This window comes from Zingiber officinale, unplaced genomic scaffold (genome assembly GCF_018446385.1).
Source record: "Zingiber officinale cultivar Zhangliang unplaced genomic scaffold, Zo_v1.1 ctg100, whole genome shotgun sequence".
Classification (NCBI taxonomy): Eukaryota; Viridiplantae; Streptophyta; class Magnoliopsida; order Zingiberales; family Zingiberaceae; genus Zingiber; species Zingiber officinale.
In genome coordinates, this window is record NW_024589804.1 from 27,799 (window position 1) to 51,573 (window position 23,775).

Consider the following 23,775-nt stretch of genomic DNA (forward strand, 5'->3'; position numbering starts at 1 on the left):
TAAGAGCTTATTTATGTTCGTTCAATATACATAAGGTTAATTAAACAAACAAGCTTGAATAGCTTGTTAAGGTAAACAAATAAGCTTGAACACATATGTGTTCAGCTCGTTAACGTTCGTGAACAACGTTCGTGAACAATGTTCGTGAACAACGTTTGTGAACAATATTCACGAACCATATTTATAAATAAATTTTTTTTCAATATCCTAAATAAAGAATAAAATAAAATAAATAAATAAATTTAAATTATCAATCTTAATAATCAATCAAACAATTAAAAGTTTCAAACAATCAAACAAGCTTGAATTGAGAACTTGATAACATCTAAACGAACCAAGCTCAAGCTCAAGCCAAGCTCGAACCAAGCTTGAATTGAGAGCTTGATAACATCTAAATGAAACAAGCTCAAGCCATGTTTCAAACAAGCTCAAGCTCATAAAAAATAAATCAAGTCAAGCTTGAACACTCATTTCAAAAGCTTGGTTCATTTTAAGTTCGGCTCGGCTCGACTCGACTCGTTTACAACCCTATTTATGTTCACTTAATATATATATATATATATATAATTAATTAAATAAATAAATAAATTTAACAGTTCGATAAAATAAATAATAAATAAATAAATTTGAAGACATATATGGTCACTTCGTTAACGTTTATTCATGAATAATCTCCATGAATAATATTAGTGAATAATTTTCATTAATTATATTAATAAAGTTTTTATCAATATATTAAATAAATAATAAAATAAAATAATAAATAAATTTATAACTAATCAAATAACTAAAAATTTTAAATAATCAAACAAACTTAAATTAAGAACTCAATAGCATCTAAATGAATCAAACTAAAACCCAGCACAAATTAAGTTTGAATTAAGATAAACAAGCTCAATCTTATAAAAATAAATCAAGCCAAATTTGAATAATTATTTTAAAAGTTTAATTCATTTTAAGCGCAAAGCTTGGCTCGATTCAGTTCGATTCGATTATCTTATCAAACAAACTTAAACATTCTAAAGCTCCAGTTAATTTACATCCCTAGACAAAATAAGGAATCATTGAATTAAAAGGCTTTTAATAATTAATTAATTTAATCAATTTCTAATTTAAAATAGATTGTTTAATTAAAATTTTTATACAGATGTAATTATTATATATATTAAAAATTTAAAATTATAAAAAATATATTTATTTATTATATATATTATCAATTTATTATTAATATTATTATTATATTTTATAAAAAATAATAAAATATTAAATTGATTTAGTCTTTCTTTATCAATTTCATCATAGTATCAAATAATAACTTAAATTTTTAAAAATTTTAATAGGATTTTTATGATTCTAAGATTTGATTATCCCAAATAAATCTCGTGTTAGATCACGATTCTACAAACTCTATGGATATTTTATTCTTGTGCAACCGAATTATGTGAACCGTTAGATCTGACTGCCTTTTCCATCCATAAAAACAACTTGTGTTCCTTAAATTCAAGATTTCTACTAATTTTAGAGGCAAAATTATGTTACAACACTTCTAGCGTTGAAGCCTCAAACCCTAAATAATTTTATAAATTTTTAAATTTCAGTTACAAGCGGATTTGACTATTTTATTTCAACAAAATGTAGTTCTAAGGAACAAAATTTTCCAAATCTAACTTGCAGAGATTTGGATTTTTTAGTTTAATACGAGTTTGCGACTCTAAAAAATATTTTGAATCTTAAGTCAATATGGTACAAGTCGATTTGTAACTTAATTTGCGACTATTATTCCCATCGATCGAAGGAACTATGTGCAACGTACTTGATCATGTCCGAAAGTCGAAGAAACGGAAAGATAGACATGTGGCGCTCACGCTGACCTCCTAAGGACTCCGCGCGGACCTGCAACACAAACTACATTAGTACTGAGCCAGGGAAGGGGTCTCCGGCGTTGGCCCTCTGACTCTCAAGTCAATCACCGACGATGAGGAATGAAGCATAACAACAAGAACTATAGCACAAACAGTGAATATCGCATGTATTGCGTACCTCCGCCGATGTTTGGATCCCTTTTTATATAGAGCTCCGGTAGCGCGCGTGCACATTTCTCGAAGTTTTTACTGAAAAGATTTGTCAGTAAAGTGTCCCTGATATAATACCTTCTCCTTAGTCGAGGCATATTTCGTCCGACCGATCGATGTCATATATGTATTGACCACCTTGACTTTAACCTCCTTTGACTTTCACTATCCTTCATCATTACCGCATCAGTACTTATCTTCTTGGATTTACTAAAACATGGAGCAAACTGAAATACACACTTTAAATGAATTCTCAATCATGTCATCAATTACACTAATCAGTCCTTAGAACATCATCTGCATCTCATTTAGGCTTCATATTTGTAGCTGAACAATGCTCAGGCAGTCAATTCAGTCCTGAATTGACTGAATTGAAAAATGGAATTGAGATTTACACATCAGGAGAAAGTTTGATGAAAATGTAGAATTACCATTGCTGAAATGCAAACTTACTTCACTGAGTAAATGATCAAGCCAATAGCCACCAAACTGAACGCAACAAAGTACAACCAATCCAAATGAAAATTAGTATCAATCAACACACTGTAATTATCGAAGGAAAACACAACACAAATTTAGTTAAATGATCCAAGAAGAAACAGAAATGCTACTTTATCATGGTATAAGAAGATGCACAGCCCGCATATCGGATGTGAGAAGAGATAGATTGAACAAGGTTGCTCCACTCATCTGCATAAAGAGTTTCAGTTCTCCTCAATGCACACACTGTCAATAACGTCATTATGTTTTTAGGACGATGTTCAGTTATCCTAAAATTACCTGCAACACAAAAGGAACAACAGTGTAGAACAGAAATGTTGCAGCTGCAAATCCACCAAACAAACATATCTGTAAAAAACACACACAGAGGAGGAAATGTAGTTTGCTTAGTCAGTATAGCTTGAGCCCTTAGTAAATACATAATGTGTAGAATACTTACCATTGTGGCAGACCACTTTACTGATTCAAGACCTTTCCTCTCAAAAATAGATCTAAGCATGTTAGGGAATCTGATTATCACAAAACTAACAAAATAATGCCTATAAAACAAAACCAATAGATGTGTGGGTGTATATACATATTTAAAGGATACATCTCACAAGTACTAACTAGCACCCCAAGTATCCCAAGCATTGCAAGCACTTCAACTTGATCTTTCCTCTTAACACAGAATTCCTGCATGTTTTTGGAAAGAGGAGGGTTTGATATTTTAACCACATGTTGAATGGTGAACTGCTGTTTTGGCTAACCTCACCAACATTGCTGAATGCATAGCAAAATGTCCCAGCAATCACAAGTGCATCGCCAATGATAGGTTTACTTCCATCTGAAACACAACACATCTACCAAACTTGCTATCAGGTCATCAAGAGAAAACAAGATTAGTTCTCTGAATTAACAATTTGATAGTTGTTAATGGAACTTTGTACTGAGATAAATTACATCTACCACCAGATATGTGCGCGTCGGAAAGAAGCACCAAGCCAAGGCCTAACACACACACTGCAACACCCACAAATTGACATGGAGAATACCTTGTCCCTAGGACAAACCAAGTGAGGATTATGACCCATGGAATAGTCCAGCAATCCAGCAATGTCACACTTGTAATTGAAGAATACTGATAGGCTTTGACTACTGTAACAGATAAATTAAAGCTTTTAATTGTCTTATAGTTTTCATCAATGGTTAAGAAAATGGAGCTAGTTGAGGTCATTACAATCAACATAAGCAGCTGAAAAATCATGAAGAAAAGAGATTACTTAAGTAGTTGCCTTCGACGTCAACAATGGCCAAGGCAAGGTACCAGTACCAAGGAACCTGCAAATCCAAACAATGTATCAAAATATCAATTAATGTCATCAGAATTCACACATTAAAAGACTCACCACAAGGTCTCTGCCCCCCTGAAGAAGAAAACAGCACCATACACGAGAGACAAAGAAAGGTAAGTAAACCATGACTGTGTTAATGGTGTATCAGTTCCTTCAAATGCAAAAACACAGAAAGTATGCCATCAGCCATCAGAGAGGCAGATCTTTGAGGAAATGGAGTAAGTGAAAAACGTACCGAGATCTGCTATCAGAGAAGAAGTGAAGCTAGCTACTGCAAGGAAGAAAGAGACAAGCTGGCCAAGGAGTAGGATGAGGGCCAGCCTCCATATACCCTTCCTTTCCATGCTTAAACAGATTACAGGGTTGAAGCTTCAGATTTGTTTGAGATTCAGATGCATCGTTCTCTTAGGTGCTAGAAGAGGAAATATATATATATATATATATATATATATATATTAAAAAAAGTCAAGTCGGAATTGAAAATATGCAAGTTGTCATTGCTTGGTATATAATAAAGAAGAGGCAGGCAGTATAAGCACGTGACTGCGTGAGCTACAGAGGAAACAAATAGGTTGGTGATAAGATGATGAAGATGAACCCTCGAAACCAGGTAAGGTCGAGGAGACCGATTAGAGTAATCGCAACCTTAAATCTATAAATCAAATTTTATCATGGGATCTATTATATAACATCATTACCATGTTAGTAAAAATTCCACAACTTTTATAAATCTCTTTTTATAATCATAAACTCAACAAACAATTTTATATGGATCTCACCATAACATTATCTATATTTTCTATTTATTATCTTTATTTAATATTCATTTATATACTATGCCCACAAATTCTTTTTGATTTTTAAACAATACAATGATGGGTTCACGGGTTAATAAAAGCTGTATCATTTGCAATGTCATTGGGTTTACAAAATCCAACTTTTTGGATTTTGTAAACTCAGCGTTGTTGTTACCCTTAGCGTGGCAGTTAAAGTTAATAAATAGTTAACCCTTAATGACATTAACGGGAGCAGGGGACTACCTAAATAGTCATATGATCGATCGGGCCATGAACTGGATGGCCGGTTGGGACTAGACGGGTGATCAGACTTAAGTGGTCGGTCGAGCTTCGAAGCTTGACCACGAATTCTCTTGCGTGTATGCAGTAGACGATCACCTGGTCGATTGATCCTCTAGTAAGCCGCTTTCCATGTCTCAACCAAAGACAAGCAAACAAATCTCAAGGCGAAATATTGATTGGCCCGACCAACTGCTCCTTCCAATCGGGGTTGTGAGCCGATTAGACACGTTGTCCCATCGTAGTTATTGAAGAGGCTAAGTGAAGATCGGCTCATTGTCCGTGTTCGTTCAGTCCAGCCGAGCAAGTAATCCTCTTGAATGGTGGCTGATCAACCCATGATGGCCCCAACTCCCTACTTTTTTTTTGGAAGTTTGTGTCATGAAGGTCAAAGAATATTTTGTAGAAAAAATCGTGCCTTCCAAATTTTCAACTAGTCAAATCATAACAATTTATGAGCTTATTTAAGGAAAAATATCAAAGTTATTTTATGACCTGTCTTTTTTTAATAATGTTTTGGAATATTTACATAGATACAATAATAACATTATAAAAAGAGATTTACTTCTACATGTGTAGGTGATCCGGCAGTAAGAATGGGGGACTCACAGATAGGGTCCCATCCGAGCGGAACCAGAGATTAGTCAGCCAAAGGTTTGGGTTTCCGACGCCAAAGCATGAGAACCGGAGCCGAGTGGCCGAGCGGAGGTGTCCGCTCGGCCGAGGACAGAGTGACCGAACGGAGGTGTCCGCTCGGCCGGAATCGTGGCGAGGGAACAGTGGTTAGCCGAGCGGCCTATTCGCTCGGCTCGGGATATGGTATGTCAGCAAAGGCATGATGATTAGACTGTATGCAAGATGGCACTATTAAAGGCCCCACCATCACGTCACGGAAAGGTTGATACAGTAGCAGTATGGTCTTATGAATGCCCTTCTGACAGGCCCACACCTAGGCATGGTCGAAAGCAGGTGATTGCTTCGATTGGTGTGCCCAGGCTCCTTCGAAAGGTCTATATAAGGCCTCCACTTCTTCAACCGGAGGTACGCAAGTCTACATTTTCTAAGCCACTTTCTTATTCCTTCGCCTAACTTGAGCGTCGGAGGGTCGTCGCCGGGACACCCCCCCGGCTCGGTTTTGTTGCAGGATCGCCGGAGCATCGTGCAGTTAGTCGGAGACCCACATCAGCAGCAGGGGAGCGCCACGTGCCCAGCGTCCATTGGTTCAGCATTCGGACAGGATTAATTTGGCGCCGTCTGTGGGAACACTCCTGCATCCGAACGGGAACAATGGACGAGGCTGGACGACAACACACGGTGACGCTTTCCACGGAGGAACTCGACGCTCCGGTCGAAATTAGGGTCGCCAAGCTTGTGGAGCAAAAATAGAAAGCAACAGCCGAGCGGCCGGAGCAGCAAGCAACGTCTGCGTCTGGTGGCCGAGCGGAAGCACCGCAGGCCACCGTTGCATTTCATCGGGCTCTATTCCGCACCCCTGAAGTCGTACCAGCTCATAGAGATAGGGGATCTTCTTCGGATGAAATGCCTAGACGAGATGATAGAAAGGGGAAAGCCCCCCGAGCGGACGCATCACCCGAGAGGATTAATCGCCAGTTTTCAGAGGTTATTCTGCGAGATCCTCTGCCGAAGCAATCCGATCCCCCCACGCCTGAGGAACATAGAGCTGGATTTGGTAGAAGAGGAGCGAGCCAAGGCGTCCGTTCGGCTGATGGCATACCGGCAGCGGATGAAGCAGAACTACAACCGTCGAGTAATCCCCAGATCATTTCAGGTCGGCGATCTCGTCTGGAAGAAAGTCAGGCCGGTCGGCGACGTAGGCAAACTGGAGGCACCATGGGCAGGCCCCTTCAAAGTTATCGAAAAGCTCCGCTCGGGAGCCTATTATCTGGAAGATTAAGCCGGGCGGCAGCTGGATTGACCGTGGAGTGCAAATCATCTCCAGCCTTATCGAGCTGGATGAAAAGTGCACGAATGTAATCCTTTTTTGTGTATATGGTAGTCGCCTATGTATTTGTAATGCAGGAAGCAAAAAGATGAAAACACATTGAGCATTCTCCGCCGAATGGCTTAATACGTGAAGGCCCCTGAGCCGATCGGCCGGGAGCGCCGACGAGCTCCGTCGTTAAAGATCGAGAGCCGCGCCGTCCGGCTATAAATATCCGCGCCGTCGAGCTCCGACGTTAAAGATCGAGAGACGAGCCGGCGTCTATAAACGTCCGAGCGGAAGGTCGACGAGCTCCGTCGTTAAAGATCGAGAGACGAGCCGGCGTCTATAAACGACCGAGCGGAAGGCCGACGAGCTCCGTCGTTAAAGATTGAGAGCCGCGCCGACCGGCTATAAATATCCGCGCCGTCGAGCTCCGACGTTAAAGATCGAGAGACGAGCCGGCGTCAATAAACGACCGAGCGGAAGGTCGACGAGCTCCGTCGTTAAAGATCGAGAGCCGCGCCGTCCGGCTATAAATATCCGCGCCGACGAGCTCCGTCGTTAAAGATCGAGAGCCGCGCCGTCCGGCTATAAATATCCGCGCTGTCGAGCTCCGACGTTAAAGATCGAGAGACGAGCCGGCGTCTATAAACGACCGAGCGGAAGGCCGACGAGCTCCGTCGTTAAAGATCGAGAGCCGCGCCGACCGGCTATAAATATCCGCGCCGTTGAGCTCCGACGTTAAAGATCAAGAGACGAGCCGGCGTCTATAAACAACCGAGCGGAAGGCCGACGAGCTCCGTCGTTAAAGATCGAGAGCCGCGCCGACCGGCTATAAATATCCGCGCCGTCGAGCTCCGACGTTAAAAATCGAGAGACGAGCCGGCGTCTATAAACGTCCGAGCGGAAGGCCGACGAGCTCCGTCGTTAAAGATCGAGAGCCGCGCCGACCGGCTATAAATATCCGCGCCGTCGAGCTCCGACGTTAAAGATCGAGAGACGAGCCGGCGTCTATAAACGACCAAGCGGAAGGCCGACGAGCTCCGTCGTTAAAGATCGAGAGCCGCGCCGACCGACTATAAATATCCGCGCCGTCGAGCTCCGACGTTAAAAATCGAGAGACGAGCCGGCGTCTATAAACGACCGAGCGGAAGGCCGACGAGCTCCGTCGTTAAAAATCGAGAGCCGCGCCGTCCGGCTATAAATATCCGCGCCGTCGAGCTCCGACGTTAAAAATCGAGAGACGAGCCGGCGTCTATAAACCCTCCGAGCGGAAGACCGTCTAGCCCAGACGTTAAACCGTAGAGACGAGCCGGCGTCTATAAACCCTCCGAGCGGAAGACCGTCTAGCCCAGACGTTAAACCGTAGAGACGAGCCGGCGTCTATAAATCCCCGAGCAGAAGACCGACGAGCTCCGTCGTTAAAAATCGAGAGACGGTCCGGCGTCTATAAACCCTCCGGCCGGGAAACCGGGAGACGAGCCGGCGTCTATATAAACCGTGCGGAAAACCGACGATCACCATCGTTAAAAATCGAGAGTCGGTCCGGCGACTATAAATACCCCGGGCGGACGAACGAATATCAGAGAATAAGAAACCGCGGAAACCACAAGTATTAAAACATTTAGGCCCGCTCGGGCGTTGGTCCTTCGATACTTGGCGTTTGTTGACTTCACACAGGCTAGATACGTGCAGAGCGAGTAGGCCCTCCCGCTCGGACTTTGTTTAATGGGTTAAGCTGATCGGCCGCGTGACGGAGAACACTTAGAGCATGACTGACTCTAAGCATAAACGTTAAGCAAACAGAAGAATATTATGGATAATGATCAGGAAGACGCAAGCAAAGACATAATTGCATTATAGGGAAAGCATGCCGAACAACGAGTACAAAAAGTTGCGCTGGGCGTAAGAAACGCAAAAACAAGATAGAGACGAGGTCATCATCTAGCCGTTCATTTCAAAACAAAGGGCGTCCCATCGTACGGAGCGTCACCGCCACTAGAGACGAGCCACGTGGCGCTCTGTCACCAAGCGCAATTAATGCGCCCATACCGCGCATGCTTCGGCCTAATGAAAAAGACTTGCGCGATTTTCAAGATGATTTAGACAAGCAAACATCCACGTTGGGCCCCAAGGCATACAAAGCGAAGAGCCGAGCGGCTAAATTTGGCATGAGGGCCGAACGACTTAAGGGATATCAGCAGCAGCGATAAGGCGACGACCGCCCGCTCGGACACACAGTCCAGTCAGTCGGACTCACTGCCTCCTTCGACTAGACTTGAAGGGGAGGCAAGTGATCCGGCGGTAAGAATGGGGGACCCACAGATGGGGTCCCGTCCGAGCGGAACCAGAGATTACCCAGCCAAATGTTTGGGTTTCCGACGCCAAAGCAGGAGAACCGGAGCCGAGTGGCCGAGCGGAGGTGTCCGCTCGGCCGAGGACAGAGTGACCGAGCGGAGGTGTCCGCTCGACCGGAATCGTGGCGAGGGAACAGTGGTTAGCCGAGCGGCCTATTCGCTCGGCTCGGGATATGGTATGTCAGCAAAGGCATGATGATTAGACTGTACGCAAGATGATACTATTAAAGGCCCCACCATCACGTCACGGAAAGGTTGATACAGTAGCAGTATGGTCTTATGGATGCCCTTCTGACACGCCCACACCTAGGCATGGTCGAAAGTAGGTGATTGCTTCGATTAGTGTGCCCAGGCTCCTTCGAGAGGTCTATATAAGGCCTCCACTTCTTCAACCGGAGGTACGTAAGTCTACATTTTCTAAGCCACTTTCTTATTCCTTCGCCTAACTTGAGCGTCGGAGGGTCGTCGCCGGGACACCCCCCCTCCCCCCGGCTCGGTTTTATTGCAGGATCGCCGGAGCATCGTGCAGTTAGTCGGAGACCCACATCAGCAGCAGGGGAGCGTCACGTGCCCAGCGTCCGTTGGTTCAGCATTCGGACAGGATCAATAGGTATGCAATGCTACATAATTTTGCACACTTTTGTTATTGTCCATTCGGTTTGATGTGATTTGATCATTACTGTCTTAAATATGGAAGGAACAATGTCAAGGATTGTTTTCTTAATCTGGCACTAATGCTCCTTGTGTCACGCATGACAATATGAAGTCATTAAAAATGACGATTCTAGCAAAGTTAGGGTAATTTGTGATGGTGGCAGCTTCAACCGAAAGCTATAGATTCTAATAAATGTCATTTGCAAAGTGATGATTCTAAAAATCATTTAAATAAATATCACCAAACTCATTAAAGTAAAAAAACAAAATGAAGAAATTATAATACTTGCGATAGCTTCGGTGCCAGTTCTTTTGTCACTTTGTTCTTGATTGCACAGAAAACAGTTCTCGAAATTGTCTACTGGACTTTTATTAATAGATTTAAACAGACAGGATTATCGTTGAAAATCACCAGTTCAGCTCGATCACCTTGGTCGTGTCGATCGATGGCCCGAGGAGACTAAAAAGAATCCCAAATTGCACGAATCAGAATCCACAAAACGATTGGTTGAAGGAGACGGCAATCAGTTGCAGCAAAGCCATCGGTCCAAGCCCGGATCGAATTCTCTTCCTCCATTCGTCGCCACACAACGCGACGCTCGTCACCGGCTCTCCAACTCAACACGTATTCATTCGCTGCGCCATATGAAACCGACCGCATACGTGCCCTCCGCTCCCCCGCCCGATCTCCCCTTTCCTTTTTATCTTCCCCTGTCCTTGTCCCTTTCGCTTCTCTCGCCTCTAAATTCTTCGCAGCAGCCTCCTCCCTGCGGAGGCAATGGCGGACAGGAATAAGACGAAGAGAGTCGAGGAGGAGCAGAGCAACGGCGGCGGATCCGCCTACGCGAGGCTGAAGCGGCACCGGGTGGAGATGGGCTCGGGCCGGGTTTGCATAGCCGAGACGTGGAGAGTGGAGGAGAGCCTGCTGGAATACTCGCCGGGGATGGCGTTCGAGAGGTTGGTGGCCGAAGGGCTGGGGCCAGCCCGCAAGGCCATGGTCGACGACGGCCGGCGGCCGGGGATCGACAGCAAGTGCGATCGTTGAAGCAGCTTCGCAATATGTTTTGTAATTAATTCAGATATTTATTGGCTCATATAAATTTTATGCAAGAAAGTTTTAGTTTGCTCGTTCTTTCGTTTCTTTTTTTTTAAACAATTGTTTTATGTGACAATAGAACCGTAACTATTTTTTTTAAAAAATATTTACATATTTAAATTAATGCAAAAATCAAATGGACGTTCATTTTTTTTTCATATGAAGACTCTTTTTTTAATAAAAAAAATCAAATGAGTACTTGTTGGTGTCCCTTTTAAGATGATCTATTTAAAATATTCTTATATTGTTTGATCAAATAACTTCTATAATAAGTAGAAGTTAGCTAGATGTAAGATGATAGAAATTAGTTGCTAATTTATATAATAATGATTTTATATTATTTTAATTTTATTTATTTAAATAATAATTTAATTAAAATAATATTTTAACAAACAAATCAAATAATAAAGATTCTATTATTTCAAATAAATATAATTTAATCATTATCTAATATATAAAAAACAACATATAACGTTTACAAAGTATAACAGCTACGGTTAACTTTAGTGTAGATGATAATCAATAGCTTATACATGTTATAAAAAACTAGTTAATACTTCTACAGTTAAATTTGACCCTTTTTTTCACATGTTTCTCTAATTAAGCCAATTGCCAGCTGGATGGTCACCATTAAGGAAATACTTTAATGACGATTATCACACCTTCTCACTCCGCAATTGGCCACGAATCCGTGGAGCCCATGGAAGGTTTAAATAGGCGGCCGAGTAAATTACAGAGGCGTGTGGGTACGCGCACCTCATGGTTCCGGTTTAGACCCGTTGTTTGATCCTCGGGTGACCAATCATCCACTAGATTAAGGATCAAGTCCATGTTGACTTGTACTTACATTGCACAACTTCGCATATCTACCGTTAAAGGATGCATTCCTAGCCTTGAACGGGAAAGATCAGCTGTTGTTCTGTCATTCTAAGGTTGGCTTCTGGTAAAGGATCCATATCCGGTTTCGGAACATTGAATCGGGGGCAGAGCGAGGACGATAAAGCGAACCGACTCTAGCAAAGTCAGGCACTGCGTTTCTTGTTGGGTTGTTCCGCTGCCTTCCTTCAACGTCGTACGCCGGCGATCTACTGATCTATCGGCCTTCCCAGGCGGTTCTGTTCATTTGTAAGGTAAGGAGTTATTATCTACAAAGGAAGATCTTGCTTCTTTGGCTCTTGTTATGGGATTGATGACGCGGGGTTTTTTTTCCCCGATGTTTGTTTCTTGATTAATATTTGTCGGAGCCCCGTGTTTGATTCCTAGGGTTTGATATTTTTACGGTACGTATATGGGATACATGTAGTGTTTCTCTAGGCTTTCATCCTTTCAGCTTGGATCGTTTTCGCTTTGTTTTTTGTTAGTCCCTTTCCCACCCTCTTGTTTCGCGTCTCTATTTGATTTTTGTTTATTCTTCCTCCCCAGAAATTAATGGACAACAAGATGCCTTCTTTGAACTTTGTCTCCTGTGGAACTTGTTGGGTTTTGTGTTTCTAATGCTCTGAGTAGTCCTTGTCGGGGTCTCGGGGATATGTTCTGTACTGTTAGATTTACTTTACTCTGTTTCTACTGGAGTTTACGGGTAATAATTATTTGAAAACTTTACAACAAGCGTAAGAATAATCAGAAGATACCTGATTCTCAGCTATCGGGCAACCTTGTGCGGTTTAATTCATTGCAATATCTAATGTTTATGTTGTGATTCTCTGAGCTCCCGTACAGTCTCACTTCTATTATTAGTAAAGTTTGTGTTTTGTGATTGGGAATTAAGGGTATCAAAGATTTGCGTCAAGATTTTATTATCTAGCCTAAACTATTTGGAAAGGGCCATCTATCTCACATAGACACCTGTGATCCAACATAACAACAGGAGTCTATGTAATCATGGCCTAGTAGTTAGTGCTAAACTTGACTTATTTTTTAGTCTTCTACGGTGAGATTGGTGATTTGTGCAATGTGGACTGAAATGGCAGATGCTGCTATGAACTTATGAAACATTTAGCTGAAAGTTTTGTTCTAACTAATAGGGGCAACGATGCTCATATGGGTTTACTACAATGAAACTGGGATGTTTTATTCTAACTAATAAGGGCAATGATGCCCATATGGGTTTACTACAACAAAACTCCAAATTTGGATGTTTTGTTCTGACTATTATGGGCGATGATGCCCATATGGGTTTACTACAATGAAACTCCAGATTGGGATGTTTTCACCATGTGATCATGGTTATCAAGTTAGCCAATCAATATTCTCATGTTAACTAGTGACAAATCATATTAGAGCCTATTCTCAGGCTTGATGAAGTGACTAGCTGGAAATGGTTGCATCATATGCTGTTAATATCACTCACATATTGATGACTAAGGCTATACTAGGCTAAGTTATACACATTTGATCATGACTAGGTCTGGCAATGTTAAAAACTACTGATAAAACAACCCAATCCCCCGCGAATATATAAATTAGTTTACATGAATTGTCCCCATTTATAAAGATAGTTCATTTTTAAAATTATTATTAACTTTTTATGTCATATAATATGATTCTTTAGAAAACTTAGTTAATCATACACCATATATATATTTTTATTGACATGACGACACAAACCGTTGATAATATAAGCAGAAATTGTCACCCTTAGTCATGGCAAGAATTAAATAGGGCAGGTTGTGACAATTCAATCCCAAACAGTTGAAGTTGCTGGCTTATTATAATTAATTTGGACTTGAGCATTTTGGACATGGTATTCTAGCCGATCCATGCTAAATTGCTAATAGGCAAATTCTGTCATTGTTCATGACAGTGATAGTTATTATGATTCCTGGTATTTTGTAGGCTTATTTGCATTGATGTCAAAATATGTTGTATTTACTTAGTGTTTCTGTCAAAATTCTATTGGCCACTTGCATTTCGTTTCCTTTTGATATGTGGTGTTTGATCCTGCAAATAATCTTTATGTGATTGTCACTTCAAATTCGTTGCAGGTCATATTTTCTACTTTTAAGCCCATGCATGTAAAGAGATCTTGATTCCCTTGGATTAGATTCTTAACATTTTGACAGGACCTGTTCCTTTGTCCATCCTTTTCAGTTAGCAGGATGTCAACCACTTCTCTCTCATCTGCTTGCCCACTTCGGAGCCATGTTAAGCTCCAGCCTTCCTCTCAGCTAATTAAGAGCCCATCCTCACTAAGCTCCTTGAAGTGCATCTCAAAGGCTTCAGCACTCAAGGTATCCAACAGCTTCAGGGCTTCTGCTATGGCAGTATACAAGGTGAAACTGATTGACCCAGAGGGGGTTGAACATGAGTTTGAAGCTTCAGGTGATACCTACATTCTAGATGCAGCTGAGGATGCTGGAATCGAGCTGCCATACTCCTGCAGAGCTGGGGCATGCTCCACATGCGCTGGTCAAATGGTGTCCGGCAAAGTGGATCAGTCCGATGGCTCCTTCCTTGATGAAACACAGATGGAAAAGGGTTATCTCTTGACTTGTGTCTCCTACCCCAAATCCGATGTTGTTATCCACACCCACAAGGAAAGCGAACTCTATTGATTAGTTCCAGTCAGTCCATTCTATCTTTAATGTGGCTGAAATAATAAGCGATTTGTACTCTTCAATTGGGGTTCATTTGCTACGAGAGACGTGCTGCTGTTAAGTGAGATTATTGAACTCCTTTCTCTTTGTTAATCTGTGATGTAGCTGATACGACGTGTTCAGACTCTAAAGGTCTATTTTCGTTGCAATTATGGTAGCAATTCGAACGGCGCCTCACTCTTATGTTGAAACCATTTTCTCTTGTTATATTTTATTGGATTTTCTTTTTTTTTAAAAAAAAAAAATCGTTTGGGACTACGTGAAACCTGTTTTTCTTTTTTATAGTTTTTAAAATTTTGGTGGTATACTATTGAACTCACACCTAAATTGCTTTAGCTCACATGCAATCTATAATTAACCAATAATACAATCCTTTAAAATTTTGTTTTACTATTTGAACTTTTATTCACTTGAGTATTAAAATTTTGTATGTAAATCAGGTACTGAAAACTTGTTGCATTTGAAGGTTTAAAGTGTAACGCCTCAATCGAGAGTTTAAATTTCTGTTGAATGTTATGTAGTTCAGGAAACAATTTTAATTTAAAAGAACCCGATTCTATTTTTCTTGATCGTTAATTTAAAATTATCTTCATTTTAATCAAATATTTAAAAATATATAAAATAAAACATATATTCCACGCGCCGTGACCACCGGTGGCAGATGGCCTGATGTTGACTAGTATAATAAAATGATTTAATTAATAATTTAACTGATTTTATTATTTTAACTTATTTATCATAAATTTGGTAATTTTAAAAATCCATAATAATAATTTATTTTAACATAAAATTAATTTTTATATAATTTCTAATCTATCGGTTTATATTGACGCATCAAGAAGAACGACCGACATGGGTAAAATGTGTGGGTCCCAACACTTAAGTGGCCAAAACACTCAAGCGGCGGCACACCATCTTTTTTCGATCAGCCGCCCCCCCGCCTAACCGAAGATCGATCGGAAGCGTGAAAGAGGAATTAGGTTGAGGGAGGAGAGGGCTCAGAGACATGGCGGAGGCGAGGAAGGTGGTCGTCGCCGCTCTCCAGTTCGCTTGCTCGGATACTGTCTCGGAGAACGTCGACACCGCCGAAAGGTATCAGTTTCGTCGTACCTGATTCTCCAATTGTGTGTGTGTGTGTTTTTTTATGTATATCTGTCTATTTTTTTTTTCGGGGATATTTATACTCCATCCCTCTCGCTGACAGAAAGAGAAACCTTTCCTCTTGAGTTTTTTGAGATACACTCGTAAAGTTTTTTTAGTTGGTGGGGAGGAGGAACGGATTATTGTTAAATTTGAATTTTAGAGGCAGAGCCATGATTAAATTACTTTGAGACGATCTTTACCGTTGTTCATTTCGGAAACGTGTTATCAAAGAATGCGGAGTTCTTTTCCAGGTTAATTAAATTCTCCATAACTTTCCTAGCGAGAATCCGCAATTCGCATAATGAGAGCTTGGGAGTTGCTTTGTCATTTACCAATGAAACCTAGCTGGCTGCATACCTAGATTGTGTTTTCATTCTTTGATTGGTGTGAACATCTTTCCAAGTGTCTTTGGTGCAAAAAATCTTGTTACCTATCCTTATTTATTTATTTATTTATTGTGGAACTTCCCTATGAGGACTTACATTTGAACATTATATTTCAAGAATCCCTTGGCAAATAGTTTTCTGAGTTTGCATCAAGCATGTATATCTCAAAGAGGTTTCATTTTATGTGAATTTCTTTGCTAAAAAATAAATTCTGGTATTAGAGACAAACAACAATGGTGATGAACCATAGTTGTCAATTATTTAAGAAAATAGCACACATGGATAATAAAATCTCATTTGTCAATCTTTAGGAATTCTCTATCTAGTTTTGTTATTCAATTCTAACAGTTGGTAGGTAGTGTTTTTTCCTAGGCACATTATATTAATATTATCTTTGGAGAATGAAAAAATGCTTAGAGCATTCATATCAATTACTCTAAACTAAACTTTTACCCTAAATTTTATATTTTGCATAAAAAAATATCTGCATCAGAGCATCCACATTAGCTACCTAATCCAAAGATTTTACCTTAAATTTTGGATAGGGTAGCTAAAAAACTTTTGCATCAGCTACCCTATCTATTCCCTAAATTTAGATATGATGAATAGTGTTTCTCTAAATTTAGGGATGAAACCTGTACCTAATCTTTCTCCTTCCATTCATTTTTTTCAATCTCTCTCCTTCCACTCATTCCATAAATATAATAATAAAAAAATAGAAAAAAAGAGAAGAAAATAATAAAAAATTAAAGATAATGAAAATTTTAGGATAGTTGATGTAGTGTGTAGTGAAAAGTGATTGTCTAAATTTAATAAAGTGAGTTATTTACCCAAAATTTTAGATATAGAGATAGGGAATCTGATATGGATGCTCTCAGTTATCAAGTTATCCTACTCATTCCCTAAATATATATTTCATGAGGGAATATATATTTCATGAATAGTAGTTCTCTAAATTTAGGGAATGGATTTCATTTCCTAAACTTTAAAATAATATTTCTCTCTCCTTCCTCTAATAATAAAATATTTTTTGCTCCTCCATCTAATAATAAAAAAATATGAAGGAAAGAGAAAAAATAATAAAAATATAAATATATGGTAAATTATAGGGAAGCTGATGCATTGTGTACTGAAAAATGGATATCTAAATTTAATAAAGTAGTTTTTTTACCCTAAATTTTAAATTTTGGATGAGGATTCTTATGTGAATGCTCTTAGGTCCGATATACTTTATGTCCATACCATTTAATTCATCTACTGATTTTCACTCTTATTAATTTTTTTAACATATTTCTGCAGGTTGGTTAGAGCTGCTCATAAAGAGGGGGCAAACATCATACTTATTCAGGTGCCTAAAGGAATTTCTTCATACTTCAGCATAGTATAATGTCAGTGTCCTAAATATTCTTGTCTTTTCATTTAAGCACATTCCAATTCAATTGGGTAATGTCTTCTACCTTGATGATTGAGAACAGTTCATGCTTTTCAGTTTAAGATGTTAATTTAACTAACTGCATTTGACAACAACAACCAACCAAGCCTTATCCCACTAGGTGGGATCGGCTAACTAACTGCATCTAATGAATACAAAATTTCCATGACAATCTTGGCTTGTATGTCCTGAGGCCTTCCAATTTGTGGAGCATTATCTCATCTTTTGTTGTTTCGGATGCTTTCTATAAACTATGCACATGGACATTTCATTGGCTTTATTTGGGTATTTTTACTGCTTATTTAACTTCAAATATGTGTTTGACCTGCCATCCTCCTCGAAAGTCATTGAGGTCAATCCACTTGAGTAACTTCATGCTATGTAGTTGGTGAGAGTATTGAAAGTCCAAACACTTTCTAATGTTGAATCATATTTGGAGATGCATTGGTGTCTTCTTAGAGCATCCACACCAGTTTCCTTAGAGCATCCACACCAGTTTCCCTATCCAAAATATATAATTTAGGATAAAAAAGTTACTTTATTAAATTTGGATATCTACTTTTCAATACACCATATATCAGCTTCCCTATTTCTTCTCTCTCCTCTATAATATTTAGGGAATGAAATCCATTCCCTAAATTTAGAAAAGTATTGTTCATAAATACATAATTTAGGAAATTGATAGGGTAGTTGATGCAAAGATTTTTTAACTACCCTATTTAAAATTTAGGGTAAAATCTTTAAATAGGATAGCCATATGATAGCCATGCTCTTATTTCTTCCTCACTGGAGATGCATATGTTCCCTATCTAGAGAACACTTTTGATGGTATAAATAAACATGGCATTTTGCATTTATTTTAGTACTTTTTTTGTTCGCCAAAATTGTTTGTTTCTTGTTAATTAGGTTAGAAAATTTATCTAATTTGCTTGATCTCCTGCATCATGTTGTCATGTTTCAGGAACTTTTTGAGGGTTATTATTTCTGTCAAGCCCAACGGGCAGATTATTTCCAACGTGCCAAGCCTTATAAAGGGCATCCTACAATTCTAAGGTGAAATGAGCATAATCTGCAAGTATTAACCTGTATCGATTTTTATGAAGCAGCTTTAACAATTATCATATATCCTGCTTCTGCATTCGATTGTGCAGGATGCAGCAACTTGCTAAAGAGTTGGGTGTTGTAATACCTGTGAGCTTTTTTGAGGAGGAAAATAATGCCCATTACAATTCAGTAGCTATAATTGATGCAGATGGGACAGATTTAGGATTATACAGGAAATCACATATTCCAGATGGACCAGGCAGGGATTACTGCATTGATGGGTTCATCTTTTATTCTACCTCTATGAGTTCCCTTTCTAATCAAAAACTGATTTGATTCTCTGATTAGGCTACCAGGAGAAGTTCTATTTCAACCCAGGTGACACTGGCTTTAAGGTGCATACCATTACCAAATGCGTGGTATTTTCCAATGCAGAATAAATATATCTATAATGTTGTTTTTCTCTTCCATTGTATTAGGTCTTCTCCACCAGATTTGCGAAGATTGGTGTCGGTAAGTAAATTGCTTGCAGCTTCACGCTGTTTACACTGGCTTTATGTTTAGTAGCCAAGCATTATGGTCATTACTTCATTATTATGCAAGTGTTTTTGGTTTGAGGAACTTTGTGCCTTTTCGCTGCAGCAATTTGCTGGGATCAGTGGTTCCCCGAAGCTGCTAGAGCTATGGTCCTTCAAGGAGCAGAGATATTACTGTATCCGACCGCCATTGGATCTGAACCACAAGACCAGGAGCTTGATTCTCGTGAACATTGGAAGCGTGTAATGCAAGGTCACGCCGGAGCTAATTTGGTAAACTGTTGTAGAACTATTCATCACCGGCCTTCTCACTAGTTCTGTCGGTCGTTATAATCGTGTTAGGTTTGATGTTTCAGGTTCCACTGGCAGCTTCTAACCGTATCGGAAAGGAGACAATTAGAACAGAGCATGGTACTAGCACAATCACTTTCTATGGAAATTCATTCATTGCAGGTATAGGAGGGCCTATCTTCTCATTTTCTTGCTGATGCCATTATATCGAATATGCGAAAATAAATATTCTGTTTTTCCTGGGTAAGGCCCTACTGGAGAAATAGTGGCACTTGCAAGTGACACGAACGAGGAGATTCTGGTTGCGGAGTTTAACCTGGATTACATCAAAACTCTAAGGCACAGTTGGGGGGTTTTTAGAGATCGGCGTCCAGACCTGTACAAGGTGTTGTTGACCCTCGATGGCTCCAAATAATCGATGGATGTTAATGTGTCACTATCCGATAAATCCTGAAAATAATTATTGGTTGTCATAATGAACCAATCATTGGAAAACTTTCACATCATGCAATCGATATTTCCGACATCTGGTGCCTTGTTTATTTTTTAACTTCAAAGCATTCATTTAGCAGCTGGGGTTGAGAATTTTGGTATCGCATTTGGCATTCTTCTCGTTCACCTCGAGGACGTCCTCGACCAATTCACTACTCCAGAGTTCCCCTCCATCCACAAAGGCTATTATAAATTCGGCTGCTAATTAAACGTGTACATCACCGGCAGCTAAAAGTCATGGCTCTTAAACAAGTCCTGGCCTTCCTGATCCTGTTCTTAGCCACTGGCACTCTCCGGTACTCCGCCTTCGCGAGTGACCCCGACATCCTCGTGGACTTCATCCCTCCGCCGGAGGGTACTCCCGTCGACGGCAGCTACTTCGCCTTCAGTGGCCTCCGGTCGGTGGTTGGCGGTCGGTTGCCGCCGGCCAATTTCACGGTGACCAAAGCCAGCATGAGCAACTTCCCGGCGCTGAACGGGCAGAGCGTGTCGATGGCCGTGCTAACGTACCCCCAAGGAAGCGTCAACCAGCTGCACACGCACCCGCGCGCTGCCGAGCTGCTGCTGCTGATGCAGGGCAACTTGGAGGTTGGATTCGTGGACACGGCCAACAAGCTCTACACTCGATCACTGCAGCGCGGGGACGCGTTCGTGTTCCCCAAGGGCCTCGTGCACTTCCAGTTCAACTGTGGCAAGGGACCGGCCGTAGCCGTTTCGGCATTCGGCAGCGCCAATGCTGGCACTGTGTCTGTTCCCCAGAGCACCTTTGGGGTGGACATCGACGACGGTATACTTGCAGCTTCGTTCAAGACCGACGCGGCGACGATTCAGAAGCTCAAGGCCGGCCTTCGAGGCCCCAAGTGAAGCGCGAGAGGTTATTTTGCCGGTTCAATGTTTCTGAAGGACCGTCGTGCTTGAAATAAGAACTTGATGATTGAAAAAGACGAAAATATGTGATTCTGAGAGGCTAATTAATTGTCTCATTAAACATCAAAACACACCGTTTTCCAGAAGTTAAATTTGCTTCAAAATAAACTAAGGGCATCAGCTAAACTACCCCGAATGCAGATCTCAACTGAACCATATCATCCGAATCGATTTGGTTGGGTCGAGACGGCCGGGAACAAGTAGGAGCTAACATCAACAACCCTAGTTTAGTGTTATTAGTCGTTCGCAGACAATCGGTTATGCGCATAAGTGCCTTGATCTAGCAGAGTCAAATAAGATTTAAGTAGCTAGAGATTAAGCAAACTAGCTAAATCTACTAGATCAATTCCCCTAAATCACTCACGTGTTTTCACAAGTCGGCCCAATACCTGCCCAAGATCGCCACGCCATCCAAACGCACTCCGAAAAAAAAAACGGCTAGATGACCTAGATACGCCACGTTTCGGCGCACGCCTTTCGGTGCATGACGGCGCTGGCCAATCATGCTCGTCGCGCATCGCCCGCCACATAGGACAACGGACACGTGTCGAACGGGAGGATCGCGCGTCATCAAAACCTTGGATTGGTGAGATCGAAATTGTAAGATCGCGTCACGCGCGTGGCCCACGGTGGCCGACCCACGCCGACATCTTCGATTCCCGACAGCGTCAGCCGTCGGATTCGGACTCAACCTTCGCTCCGCCGACGTGGCTCGCGCGTGCGCCGCAGCGGACGGGGAGCTTATCCACCCGCGGACCCATCCTCGCACCCACCCACCAAAACCCGATTAGCGAAACGTGTTGGTCGATGACGGCAACGGGGGTTCGGTCTGGTATAAATAAAATGCGACGCCCTTTCCAATTTCTACCGTGGAGGTGCAGGGCGACAGCGAAACAGAGCCCGAGGCTTGGAACAGGGGATCCATGGGAGAAGGGGAGCTGATGTCGATGTTCCGGAGGCAGATGGGAGCGCCGCGGCCGTGGACGCGGGAGGAGGACAAGGTGTTCGAGCGGGCGCTGGTGGTCTACCCGGATGGCACGCCGGAGCGGTGGTCGGTGATCGCGGCGGAGCTGTCTGGGAGGAGCGCCGTGGAGGCATGGGAGCGGTACCAGGCGCTAGTGGAGGACTGCCGCATGATCGAGCGTGGGTTGGTCGAGGTGCCCGATTGCTGGGACGCCGTCGACGGGAGCGACGGCGACGGCGGCAGCGAAGGGCCATCTGACGGAAGCGCGTGGAAGCAGGCGCCGCCGCCCGGCGGCAGAAGCAGGGGAAGGGGAGAGGAGCGGAAGCGTGGGGTGCCGTGGACGGAGGAGGAGCACCGGTGAGTGCGTTAATTTTGGTAATGAATCTCGCCGGCGGCGATCTTGACATAGTCGTCGGTTAATGATAATTAATTAAATTGGGTCTTTGTTTCTCCCACGCTTCTACCAACCTAATCGACAAAAACAAAAGAATAAATGGACGGAAACGAAACGAGAAAGACAAAAATTATTAAAAAAGGGGAAAGATGTTGATTAATTAATGACTGTGTGCCTGGTCGATTCATTTAGGTCGTTTTTGGAAGGATTGGCGAAGTACGGAAAGGGAGACTGGAGGAACATCTCGCGGTGGGCGGTGAAGACGAGGACGCCGACGCAGGTGGCCAGCCACGCCCAGAAGTTCTTCATCCGGCAGAGCCAGAACAACAATGGAAGAAAGAATAGAGAGAGCAGTAAAAGAAAGAGTATCCATGATATCACCGATCCATGAGGAAGAATTCATGAACTGAAAATATTTAATTTAATGTTGTCTAAATTGGCTCTGTTTCTATGAAGTGTGAAAAATGTAATCTTATTAGAGCAGAAACAAGACAGGGCATGATAGATAGCATTAGCGATGATTTAATTAGGTGGCATTTGGTAAAGGGTATGAGAATTGGGAATCATAAATCTTGTGTTTGATAATAGGAACGAGAATTAGATTTTAGAATGAAATTTAAAATTTTAGATATGGATGAATCTATCTTCTTCCTTCCTTGAGTTTCATCATATCTAAAAATTTAGATATATCTAAATTATTTTGGATGTAAATATCTATTTAATTTTTCTTTCATATCATTTTTTTTTTTTTAATGTTCTTTTTCATCATATTTTTTTTTCTTATTTTCTCTTTACATTTTATCTTTCATCACATTTTCTCTTTCCTCATTATATCTATCTTATCATGTTTTTTTATCCTTTTCTTTTTCTTTATGTATTCTCTCTTATCATACACTCTCTATTCTTATTTTTTTTTTCATCCCATTTTATTTCTTTTTATTATCTCTCATTATATTTTCTCTCTTCTCGTCATTTCTCATCATACTTTCTCTTTTCTCAATCTTTTATTTCCTTTTCATCACACTTTCTCTCTCTTCATTCTCTCTCATCATACTTTCTCTTTCCTCATCTTTTCTTATCATGCTTTCTCTATCATCATTCCTCCGTGTTAACCCGTCACGGGGATGCTGGGGCGAACGTATTCATCTTACCACTTCTTATCATCACACTTTCTCTTTCTTCAATCTTTCAGATCGTACTTGCTCTTTCTTTATTTTATCTCATCATATTTTTTTCTCTCAACACGATTTCTCTCTCATCATAATTTCTCTCTTCTCAATCTCTCCCGTCACATTTTCTCTCTCCTTTTCTCTTATCATAATTTCTCTTTTTTCATTCTCTCATCTTAAGTTAACTCTATCTTTTTCTCTTTAATATTTTTCTCACACGGTTCAACTTTTTCTCGCATCTAATTTTTTTCTCTTATTTTTTCTAAGAATAAAAAAAAAATTAATTCATTCCGATAAAAAAGATTCAACTAATCAAAAATTATTTTTAAAAACGATATCTATACTAATACTCATTACCATTCCAAA

The 23,775-nt window shown here is 40.9% G+C and overlaps 5 protein-coding genes across 9 annotated transcripts; 4 read left to right on the top strand and 1 right to left on the bottom strand.

The window, feature by feature from the left end:
- Positions 1-1,547: 1,547 nt before the first annotated feature.
- Positions 1,548-4,312, bottom strand: LOC122035724 (solute carrier family 35 member F1-like). Of its 4 annotated transcripts, none has more exons than XR_006127194.1 (12): positions 4,143-4,312; positions 3,962-4,058; positions 3,836-3,893; positions 3,516-3,710; positions 3,323-3,399; positions 3,166-3,248; positions 3,013-3,064; positions 2,853-2,921; positions 2,684-2,762; positions 2,526-2,561; positions 2,041-2,299; positions 1,548-1,893 (listed from the first exon to the last, which is right to left on the bottom strand). XR_006127194.1 is itself a non-coding variant. In XM_042594829.1 (10 exons), exons 2-9 carry the CDS (start codon positions 4,031-4,033, stop codon positions 2,688-2,690), a joined length of 681 nt encoding a protein of 226 aa, XP_042450763.1. In that variant the 5' UTR covers positions 4,034-4,058; positions 4,143-4,312; the 3' UTR covers positions 1,903-2,561; positions 2,684-2,687. The 4 variants fall into 4 exon arrangements, 1 of the variants encoding a protein (XP_042450763.1); XR_006127193.1 differs by having other exon boundaries at positions 1,549-1,893; positions 2,041-2,438; XR_006127192.1 differs by having other exon boundaries at positions 1,550-1,893; positions 2,041-2,561.
- Positions 4,313-11,891: 7,579 nt separating this feature from the next.
- On the top strand, positions 11,892-14,780 carry LOC122035745 (ferredoxin, root R-B2-like). 2 transcript variants are annotated; one of them, XR_006127197.1, is made up of 2 exons: positions 11,892-12,165; positions 14,126-14,780. XR_006127197.1 is itself a non-coding variant. In XM_042594855.1 (2 exons), exon 2 carries the CDS (start codon positions 14,134-14,136, stop codon positions 14,587-14,589), a length of 456 nt encoding a protein of 151 aa, XP_042450789.1. In that variant the 5' UTR covers positions 12,047-12,165; positions 14,020-14,133; the 3' UTR covers positions 14,590-14,780. The 2 variants fall into 2 exon arrangements, 1 of the variants encoding a protein (XP_042450789.1); XM_042594855.1 differs by having other exon boundaries at positions 12,047-12,165; positions 14,020-14,780.
- Positions 14,781-15,539: 759 nt separating this feature from the next.
- Positions 15,540-19,989, top strand: LOC122035749 (N-carbamoylputrescine amidase-like). The gene is made up of 9 exons (XM_042594865.1): positions 15,540-15,723; positions 17,460-17,508; positions 18,554-18,645; positions 18,744-18,895; positions 18,985-19,031; positions 19,116-19,149; positions 19,279-19,445; positions 19,529-19,625; positions 19,712-19,989. The coding sequence occupies exons 1-9, from the start codon at positions 15,638-15,640 to the stop codon at positions 19,876-19,878; spliced, it is 891 nt and encodes a 296-aa protein (XP_042450799.1). The 5' UTR covers positions 15,540-15,637; the 3' UTR covers positions 19,879-19,989.
- A 52-nt stretch (positions 19,990-20,041) lies between these two features.
- Positions 20,042-20,945, top strand: LOC122035750 (germin-like protein 9-3). The gene has a single exon (XM_042594866.1). The coding sequence runs from the start codon at positions 20,193-20,195 to the stop codon at positions 20,817-20,819; it is 627 nt and encodes a 208-aa protein (XP_042450800.1). The 5' UTR covers positions 20,042-20,192; the 3' UTR covers positions 20,820-20,945.
- A 786-nt stretch (positions 20,946-21,731) lies between these two features.
- On the top strand, positions 21,732-22,869 carry LOC122035743 (transcription factor SRM1-like). The gene is made up of 2 exons (XM_042594850.1): positions 21,732-22,203; positions 22,433-22,869. The coding sequence occupies exons 1-2, from the start codon at positions 21,806-21,808 to the stop codon at positions 22,629-22,631; spliced, it is 597 nt and encodes a 198-aa protein (XP_042450784.1). The 5' UTR covers positions 21,732-21,805; the 3' UTR covers positions 22,632-22,869.
- Positions 22,870-23,775: the final 906 nt, after the last annotated feature.

Bases quoted from the DNA above. Each gene is read 5' to 3' on its own strand.
- LOC122035724 (XM_042594829.1), bottom strand. From the start codon at position 4,033: ATGGTTTACTTACCTTTCTTTGTCTCTCGTGTATGGTGCTGTTTTCTT. The intron at 3,894-3,961 runs GTGAGTCTTTTA...TTGGATTTGCAG, and splicing joins AGGGGGGCAGAGACCTTGTG to GTTCCTTGGTACTGGTACCT. The intron at 3,400-3,515 runs GTAATTTATCTC...GTTGTGTTTCAG, and splicing joins GCACATATCTGGTGGTAGAT to ATGGAAGTAAACCTATCATT.
- LOC122035745 (XM_042594855.1), top strand. From the start codon at position 14,134: ATGTCAACCACTTCTCTCTCATCTGCTTGCCCACTTCGGAGCCATGTT.
- LOC122035749 (XM_042594865.1), top strand. From the start codon at position 15,638: ATGGCGGAGGCGAGGAAGGTGGTCGTCGCCGCTCTCCAGTTCGCTTGC. The intron at 15,724-17,459 runs GTATCAGTTTCG...ATATTTCTGCAG, and splicing joins AACGTCGACACCGCCGAAAG to GTTGGTTAGAGCTGCTCATA. The intron at 18,646-18,743 runs GTGAAATGAGCA...TCGATTGTGCAG, and splicing joins GGGCATCCTACAATTCTAAG to GATGCAGCAACTTGCTAAAG.
- LOC122035750 (XM_042594866.1), top strand. From the start codon at position 20,193: ATGGCTCTTAAACAAGTCCTGGCCTTCCTGATCCTGTTCTTAGCCACT.
- LOC122035743 (XM_042594850.1), top strand. From the start codon at position 21,806: ATGGGAGAAGGGGAGCTGATGTCGATGTTCCGGAGGCAGATGGGAGCG. The intron at 22,204-22,432 runs GTGAGTGCGTTA...CGATTCATTTAG, and splicing joins TGGACGGAGGAGGAGCACCG to GTCGTTTTTGGAAGGATTGG.